At 44.5% G+C, this 9,153-nt stretch overlaps 2 protein-coding genes and 1 long non-coding RNA gene across 3 annotated transcripts in view; 2 read left to right on the plus strand and 1 right to left on the minus strand.

Moving 5' to 3' along the window:
• The first annotated feature begins 2,283 nt into the window (after window positions 1-2,283).
• LOC131879931 (small ribosomal subunit protein uS5) lies at window positions 2,284-4,065 on the plus strand. The gene is made up of 4 exons (XM_059226452.1): window positions 2,284-2,417; window positions 2,619-2,859; window positions 3,044-3,485; window positions 3,839-4,065. Exons 2-4 carry the CDS (start codon window positions 2,620-2,622, stop codon window positions 4,000-4,002), a joined length of 846 nt encoding a protein of 281 aa, XP_059082435.1. The 5' UTR covers window positions 2,284-2,417; window position 2,619; the 3' UTR covers window positions 4,003-4,065.
• Window positions 4,066-4,248: 183 nt separating this feature from the next.
• LOC131880122 (uncharacterized) lies at window positions 4,249-5,220 on the plus strand. Its single transcript, XR_009373237.1, has 3 exons — window positions 4,249-4,509; window positions 4,682-4,730; window positions 4,904-5,220. It is a non-coding gene; the product is annotated as an uncharacterized LOC131880122 (long non-coding RNA).
• Window positions 5,221-6,015: 795 nt separating this feature from the next.
• Window positions 6,016-9,153, minus strand: part of LOC131889180 ((E3-independent) E2 ubiquitin-conjugating enzyme UBE2O-like) — a gene marked incomplete in the record, with an annotated part of 5,957 nt that continues 2,819 nt past the window's right edge. Inside the window, 10 exon segments of the mRNA XM_059238247.1 lie at window positions 6,016-6,336; window positions 6,416-6,617; window positions 6,720-6,885; window positions 6,954-7,049; window positions 7,117-7,280; window positions 7,347-7,461; window positions 7,542-8,107; window positions 8,172-8,305; window positions 8,391-8,558; window positions 8,640-8,839. Of these exon segments, the coding sequence (XP_059094230.1) occupies window positions 6,117-6,336; window positions 6,416-6,617; window positions 6,720-6,885; window positions 6,954-7,049; window positions 7,117-7,280; window positions 7,347-7,461; window positions 7,542-8,107; window positions 8,172-8,305; window positions 8,391-8,558; window positions 8,640-8,839 (2,031 nt within the window).

Genomic DNA, 9,153 nt, shown 5'->3' on the forward strand with positions numbered 1-9,153 from the left:
GAGAGTGGCAGCTGACCCAAAAATGGAAGACATGTAACGACCATAGTCCCGAAAAAAGCGGCAGATTAGAGCTTAATTTTGCAAAGAAAAAAAAAAAAAGATTCCGCTCATCGAGATTCGAACTCACGACAGACAAAAATCAACGTGGAGTCACACTCACCGTTCGTTTACGGCTATCGGGGGATGTTACAAAATGTGTTGGCAACGTTTCTACTTACAGCAGCTACATGTCGAGAGAGTGGCAGCTGACCCAAAAATGGAAGACATGTAACGACCATATAGTTTGAGCGACGATCACATCATACCAAATTGCGAAAGTTTCCACAATGGGGACGTTTAGGCAAGCTTTGGAAGGTTCGTTTGTTTGCTGCTACCATTGTCAGTGATGCAAGTTCGGGGTTTCAAATATGTTTCTGAGAAGCTGACCCCTGTGTCACATTGCTAAGTGAGGAAAGGCCAGCTTCGTTAAAACTAGTTTGAAACCCTAATTTTGCATCACTGGCATTGGCAGGCAAGTTTGTTTGCTGGTACCGGCGCTTGCCTAAATGTCCGAATAGCAATAGGATGAAAAACCGAGATTGCCGGTCTTTCACTGCACTCAAGTAAAACAAAAAGACTCATACACCAAAAACCCGCCCAACACTAGCCCTACATACTTCAATCCTTCAACCGGAGTCAATCTCGGTTTTACAAAGCCGCCCTGAGCAACATCGATCTAGGAGGCAAACAGAGGAGTGATTCGCTTGGCAAAGTCTACATGATACTTTTTAGAAAAAGTAACGCGTTACCGTTACCCCTTACTTTTGCAGAAAAAAGTTGATCCGAAACTGCGAAAAAACGCATATGCGATTTTTTAACGTTTAGTAAACATGACGTGAAACGAATGACTTCTGTGATTATTCATTTGATCCCATCAGTGGTAAGTAAGTCATTGCATTTGAGAGGGAATTAAAAAAAAAAGAACGCTCGCTAAGTAGAGAAGAAAGTAACGGTAACGGGAAGGCTAAAAAGCACGTTCCGATCTCGTTGCTTTTTCAGAAAAGTAACGCGCTACTTCAAACCCTGGAATTGCCAATACCGTGCGTAAGCAATAAAAGCGGCCTCAACCAACAATAATGTGCTGGATGGGAAGCAAACCCAAGACTTTGAGTGAATTTGAGTGCTAACACTCACAACCATTTGTTTGATGTTTCTAGAAAAAACATTCACGTAAACAATCCTGGGCTTCAATTTCTTTACACAGGATTTAGGGTCACTTCTAGTCACCGTAGAATCCTAATGTGCGTTTTGAGAGCACCTCCAAGCCCAGGCCTCGAGACTCCAGGCTAGTTCGAACAATGAAGTCCACATCTCTTCTTTCTCGGGCTCCTTCATTGTTTAATTTTCTTCCCTCACGTATTCGTAGGGAATACGTAGGTAGGCCTTGTTGATCTAGTTGCATCTTTCAAGTCAGACTTGGACAAACTTTTAGATAGCATTCCATATCAACCGTATATTCAAGGACTAGCTCAGGCTGCCAACTGGAACTCGTTGGTAGACCAAGTACTATATAAATATTGAAAGGTAATAAAAAGACGAATTATAACCTTTCATTTTAATATTACTGGGGATTACATTCCCTGTAGCGGTTAGAAAGGCCCGTGAAAAACCAAACCAATAAAAAAAAGAAAAATGCTTCAAATCGGGCCTGAGATAAGGACGTGGCCATAGAAGCGTAAGGGAGGCCCAGGAAATTCCGTACTTGCAAACTTATACCAATAATCTGGACAAAGCTGTCGCAATATGTACGTATGATTGATCCTCTAAGAAACCAACTTATATAACCGAGCACGTTTAGAAATGTACTGTTTTACGGCATTGCTTAGAACACATGAAAGAATTTTGCGATTTTTATCCAAAAGTCCGGTGTCTTTAAAAGACTGATCCAAACAGCCAATTTACTCCCATCCTAATTGGTGAGTTCACATTTTGTCGTCTTCTATATTCTATTTCTTAAAGACCTACTCGGACCACATGGTCCTTCAACACAACTTCCGTTAGACCTCCTCGCTTCACTCCACGCGAGGTTTCTATTTCCTGTCGTTAGAATGTAGCGCAGTGACTCGAGCGCGCCCGATCACCCCACTCGAGCCAAACCATTGGCATTCTTTTCAGGAGGTCGTAAACTTTTAAAAAGACCATTTGACTCTTATATTAAGCATGTAAACTATTGAATGACAGCCAATTATCTCTGAAATTTAATTCTATAGCATAAATTGATACAAAAAAGCATCTCATCTTAGGAACTGCTAACATTGTTCCCTCCTATAGTGCAATAACTTCCGTGGTCAAGTAGAGGCCAGCGGATAGAGTCATATTCAGCTGAAGTCTAGTCTAGCTTCTTTCTTCTTCCGTTCGCTATCATTAGAAACGAACATGTAAGTCCACCTTCCAGTCCTGAAAATCTGCCTTCATCGAGGTCATCCCTCGCTTAAACCGAGAAAGTGTTAGCCCTGTCGTTGCTCCGCACCCTAGTGCCACTATGGGGGCATGAGTGAACGGGCTCCGCCTCCGGGCCAAGGGCCGGGCGACTCTGGGAAATGGTCAGGCCCATTTTGACTAATGCGTTCCCTTTCTAGAATGGCGGACGCAGCTCCAGCCGGTGATCGAGGAGGTTTCCGTGGCGGTTTCGGTGACCGCGGTCGTGGCCGTGGACGCGGTGGCGATCGTGGACGGGGTCGTGGGCGTGGTCGTGGCGGCCGAGGAGGACGCGGCAAGGAAGAGAAGGATTGGGTGCCCGTGACCAAGTTGGGCCGTTTGGTGAAGGATGCCAAGATCAAGTCCTTGGAAGAGATCTATCTGTTCTCTTTGCCCATCAAAGTGAGTCATTGATCCTTGGGGTTGATTGGGGATTTGGGGCTTTAAGGATGAGATCTTTACACGACGGTCTTCTGAAACATATCATATGAAGTTACTCCGTGTCCTGAATAGTAGTTGATCAGATCTTTCACTTCGAACATGAAGATTCCTGCCGACATTGATGTTCTCATCCCATTTGTCTTAGGAGTTCGAAATTATCGACTTCTTCTTGGGCCCGGCCTTGAAGGACGAGGTATTGAAGATCATGCCCGTGCAGAAGCAAACGCGTGCCGGACAAAGGACCCGCTTCAAGGCTTTCGTGGCCATTGGCGATTACAATGGTCACGTGGGTTTGGGCGTCAAGTGCTCGAAGGAGGTGGCCACGGCCATTCGAGGCGCCATCATCCTGGCCAAGTTGTCCATCGTGCCCGTGCGTCGCGGTTTCTGGGGTAACAAGATCGGCAAACCCCACACCGTGCCCTGCAAGGTGACCGGCAAGTGCGGTTCCATTTTGGTGCGACTAATTCCGGCGCCCCGCGGAACGGACATCGTGTCTGCTCCTGTGCCCAAGAAGCTGTTGCAAATGGCCGGTATTGACGATTGCTACACTTCGGCTCGAGGCTCCACCGGGACTCTGGGCAATTTCGGTAAGAATCCGGATCAAGTTCCAGGCAGGCTTATGAGACATGTGTTCGAACCGTGGGACGAGTCCTCCGTTGCCTCTCGAGGTTTAATGTTGAAGACGAGTCCCTGTGTTGCCGCGGAGCTGCCTAATGAATGCAGTATATTCTTGGGTGACCGGATCGAAGAGTAACTCCAGTGGGTTCTGGCTCTTCGGAGCATGTGGACCAACTGGAGCGGCCATATATTCCTGAAATTTCCGTAGTCGCTAGTCGACTGTGACCGGAAAAACAAACCATGTGGGCGACATGCCTCTCAACTCCTTAATGAAGTTGGTTTTAGCAGCGCTGGTTTTTGACAATTTTGTTCTCCTTTATAGCCAAGGCTACTTATGCCGCCATCGCGAAGACCTACTCCTACTTGACTCCGGATTTGTGGAAGGAAACCTTGTTCACCAAGTCGCCCTATCAAGAATTCTCCGAATACTTGTCCAAGAACCACAAACCCTTGGGCGCTCAACGCCAAGAGGTCAAGCAATACTAGATTGGCCGTCGTGTCGAAGACAGTGTACCCCAACATCGAATACACTATTTTATGACCTCCTTATACTCTCGTCTGATTAGTTTAGTCCGTTTAGTTTCGCTAGTTTGAATTAGCCTTGATGGCGACCATGGGTAAGTTAAACCTGTGAATTGGCCGTCTAGTACAAAGTAAAGCATTCTTTCATTTCAGGTCGTTGGGAAAATCTAATACCTCGGGCATCTTCGAACCCAGCTTATTCAGGTGAGATTTTCTTCTTTTTCTGTGTGCACTCTCACCCCACGGAGGATCAATGTTTGGCCTAGCCGTGTTAATAGAGATGCCAGATCAACAAGTCTCTTTCATCCCTGGAAAGATGTAGTTCAATTGTCCTCCCAGCTGCATATTGAAGACCATATTTCAAACTTTTATTTGTTATTTCCAAGAATCACGCTTGAAATGAGCTTTAGTAATGCCGTCTAATTTGGTTACAGATTGCTAACGAACCCATCAGACTTGATTAGTGACTAGGTAAGTTCCATGAATACATCTTATTCGAATATTTCTTCATTCTGTGATGAAAACACTTTGAGCATTGGGTTATGAAACTACGTGATTACTTTTTGACACCTGAACATTTTAAAACTTCTTGTTTGTGACAATTGTTTCGGAATCAAATCTAACAGTATCATTTATTTTCTAGATTGTGAAGCGCTGAAAAAGACGGGACTGCAACAAACTGCATATTTAGGGTGAGTAGAGCAGATATTACTCTACTAGGTTGAACTTTTTATGATGAGTCATAATATACAATTGTATTAACGCATCGTGAATTACAAACTTGCCCTCACTGATATCTGTGGAATATAAACCACAAATGAAGTCAGTTCAATTTTGGTATCTAATTTATCTTTTTTCTTTACAGGAATTTCTGAATTAGTGAAGTCTGATCTATTGTGAAAAGGACACCGACTCGCCCCCAAACCAAACTTCGAACAACCCACTTTTGTGCTTAGTTCTCAATAAACTTTACCTACAAAAAAAATAAGCCGTCTTTGTCCACATTACAATGTAAATACACTTCCCCGGTTGGTAGGGTTGGGTTCCATCTAGGTTAGGTGAAGTTGCCCTCGTGGCAGAAAGGAACGGAAAGAAAACTGTCCTCGGTTATTGTTCCTACGCCCGCGCCAACCGTAACTTCAGCCTGAGACAGAAACGAAGCGAGATGCTAGACCAAATTTAAGGTCCAATGGGTGATAGTGAAGGCTGTAGGCCACGGATGGTCAACCATCGACCACGGGTACCAAGTCTGCATCATTTACCTGAAACTGCCGAAAAAAATTCATGAAGTCAATGTCACTGTTTTTGCTTTTTTCTTTGGTGATGTACTGATGAGATCAATCTGCCTGTGACTCGAGCTTTCACACCAGCACTACCAATGCTGATCCCAGTCTGTTGTTTTCAGGTCAATTGTAGTCGCATTTTCTGACCCAAACAGCCAAACTGGGATCAAATTTGGCAGTACTGGGTTGAAAGTTGGGGCGCAGGCAGATTGATCCCAACAGTAGGGTAATGTAATTGTTAGCGCTCAGCGAGTCCAAAACGTGCCTTCAAAGAATTAGAGTTAAGCCTCAATGAACGAAACTTTTAGGAATGTTGCTGTTTTTCAGATTTCATTCATTCTCTTGAGAAAATGGCGATTTCATTAATCCAACATCTTACTGTTCTCCAAGAACACGGCATTGTGCCCAAGAAAGATTGATACCAATTATCATTGATTTTTTTATTTCAAACTCTTATTAGTCACCGAATAGTCTCTTGGGAGGTCGTGTTATAGGATTGAATAGTTTTTATGCTTTTCGCTAAGTTAATTTCTAAATATTCTAATAAATGGTAATGGAAGTTAACATGCGAAAATCAAACACTAGGGATCAGAAAGACCTTATTCTTTAGTGTACCTTATCTCCACTTCTTTTCTTACATACAGAGACCGCTTTTTTTACTTTCCATGACATACCTAGTAATCTACTCGATTGGTTTGTTTGAAATATGCTCGTGTTGTCTATTTTCCATAACGATTCAGATATAAAGCCCTGTTTCACACATGCAAAAAAACACTAGTTCCGGTTATCATCGTATCAGGATTGCTCCGGCTTTGAATCAGAGTTGTCACCTTTGACCTGGCTCAGGACTTCTTTGAATTTGCTCACAGCTTTTGAAACCGAAATGCAGAACCCTTTGGAAGTCGGGATCAACGGAAAATCGGGCTTTCTCCCAACCGGCTGTTCTCGTACTCCTTTATTCGGCTCATGATGAGTCAACGATTGGTTCAGCCATTCCTCCACTCTTGTGATGAATCTAGACAAAATCGAGAAAAACCATCGACTAGTATCGTTCTGTTACTTATTAGAATCTGTAAGATCCTATTAAGGTTTACCTTTGCCCGTTCTTTTCGAAATGCTCGTGAACATTGCTCTTGAAAACGGGTGGTGGGTTCTGAATGAGCTTGGTCATACTTTGAATAAGCTTGAGCACTACCATCTCATTGTACATCCGCGAGTTCTCGGTCCCTTGTTGAGAGCCTTTCTGGCGCTCATATCCGGCTTCGTTGAAATACGGTTCGCTCACCAAAATCAGGCCTGAAATTGGACATGGCTTTTTATACGTTCGCCCCACTAAGCCCTGTCAAACCACGTTCTTATGGAGATAAAGATGTCAAACCATTGTCCCTTTCAACTCACCCTGAATGGAGACCAGGAGTTGGAGCATATTGGAGTTCGGAGACCAGGTCTCGGTTCCTTTTCCACTCCATGTTCCCAAGAGACTAACGCACACTTTACCGTCCTCGTATAGATTGGGATTGAGGCGATCTGAGCAATAGCTTATGTAATGGCACACCGGGGGTGTCTGAAAAGATCAGGTCATCATTAGTGCTCAGTTACTAGCACGGGTCAATTGACAGTTCATTGTTTTACCTTTGGATAATCAGCGGTGAGTTGGAAGTCGAAGAAAAAAAGTCCATCTTCGTATGGCGTGTTCTGCGGTCCTTTTATCATCACGGAGTACAAGTCCTGGAGCGAAAAGAATAACTTAAAGACTCCACAACGATTTGTTTGACATTTTAAGTTACGCGCTCACCATTCTATCTTCGAATGCTTTGACAAAAATGCCTTCGGGTAGGTTGGTCTTCAAGAGATTCACCTCTTTTCGGACGAACTTGATGAAGTTTTTGGGATCAATCGGTTGGAACAAGGACAGCTTGAACTTGTGATTGCCGGGAGCACTCTCCTCGATACTGAACACTGAAATTAAGGACAATGGCATGTTGTGATGATGACACAACAAAAACGGAGGAAGATCTGTCACACCTTCTTCTGAGCCTTGACCATCATCGTCTTCGTTGGTGTTCAAAATCTCACTGGCGGCTTTGGACGTATCTAATTGCGATTTAGTCGTAGTCCCATAGAGTGCTTGAGCAATTTCCTATCAGGCATAGAGACCAAGTTATCACTCATCGTTCATTGCCAAGTAACTTATCGTCCGTCTTGTTAGTCAGTTAGTACCTGAGAAGACACTCCTTTGGGAGGGGGAGGGGCTACTTCGGTGTCAGTTGCAGAGGATTGGCTTTCCTCGAGTTTCTGGCATTTCTCATCACATCGCCCGAGAACCGAGGATATCTCGGCCAATTTGTCGTTGAGTGATTCTCGGGCCGAGCTGAGGATCTGAATCATAATTCCTTCGAGGTCATCTTCGGCCTCTCCGGGCGATTCCTTAAGATCTTCCTGCGTGAAAATGGCCCCTTGGCCCCCGTATCGTTCGACAACTTCATCATGGGCTTTGACCAATTGAGCCTTCATGAGTGAGCACAACTTGGCACACATTTGTTGGTCATCCACCCAATCCAGGTCGTCATTAATGTCCGTGGGCACCAAATTGGTAGCTAAGAGAGAAGCCTCGCTCAATTTCTCAGCGATTTGATCTACGCTCTCTTGGCTTGGTTGGTTCTCTTCGTTAAAACTTTCCCGATCTTTTGCGTCTGTACTTGACGTAGAGGCTAATTCAAGATTCGAAGCATTTCCACTCTTGTCGGTGGGAACACCCATTGTTTTCAAGTTGCTGGGCGAGCGATCTAGTTGAGTAATCTAGGCTTTTATTGCGAGAAGGTTTCACTCAGGAAGGATTGATTCACTTACCGAATAATCTCCGCATTTGTGCATTGACCTGCTGCTGGTAAGAGCCCACTTTACCACGATCTCGAATCTTTTCCAAAAGCCCCTCAAAATTGTTTTCGTGGAAGAAAGAGGTGCCCATTAATCGGTCTAAGTACCTGCGCACAAATAGCCCGATAAAGGGAATACTTTGGTGAATGCTGTTTGCAAAGCTTCTCGTGCTCTTTGTCAAATTTCCAGCACCTGCAATCTATGAAGACATCCAACAACTGCTTCATAACACAATTGGTCTGCAAATTGGGATTCTCTTGGAATATCTCTTCCAAACGGGTCATGGCGATTCGCGCCTTTTCGATGTTAGCTGCCAACTTGGGACGTAAATTTGCCGGATCCTCGTCATCCTCAACTTCTCTGAAAAACGAGTTTTAAAAACACATGAGCTCCAAGCATTGACTCCAAGCTTTCAACGCATTCAACTCAATATACGCGTACACATCTCCAGGTTCGGAGGTCTCGGATAAGGTCTCCCAGGAAGAGACACTCTCGTCCCCATCCTCCAAATCATCATTCAGCCAATCATCAGCATCTCCACTCCAAAGCCCTCCTTCATCGTCACTGTCATATTCGCCAATTTTGTAGAGATCCTGAGGCCAACATTCTGACACACTATCATCCGCCCACCAAACCTGAACCTGCAAAACGAACCAAACCATGAGTCGGGCATGAATAAACAAACCTGTTCAAAACCGACAATCACGCTCCACACACTAACTTTGCCAGAAGTGAGGTTATCGAGGACCTGGCCCCCACACCCCTTCTTCGATTGAGAGGGCTCAAAATTGGCCACCCGAATCACAATCGAGGACGGCCGGTATCGGAAATCAGGATGGTCTTTCAGATCATAAACAGGTTCTTCCGAAGCTTCCATCTCAATGGGTCTGAAACGAAATAAATTTCGATCTTTTAGCTATTTGAAGCGTGATTGCATGCGAAGAAAATGATCCGT

The sequence above is a fragment of the Tigriopus californicus genome, chromosome 1 (assembly GCF_007210705.1).
Source record: "Tigriopus californicus strain San Diego chromosome 1, Tcal_SD_v2.1, whole genome shotgun sequence".
NCBI classification, from domain to species: Eukaryota; Metazoa; Arthropoda; class Copepoda; order Harpacticoida; family Harpacticidae; genus Tigriopus; species Tigriopus californicus.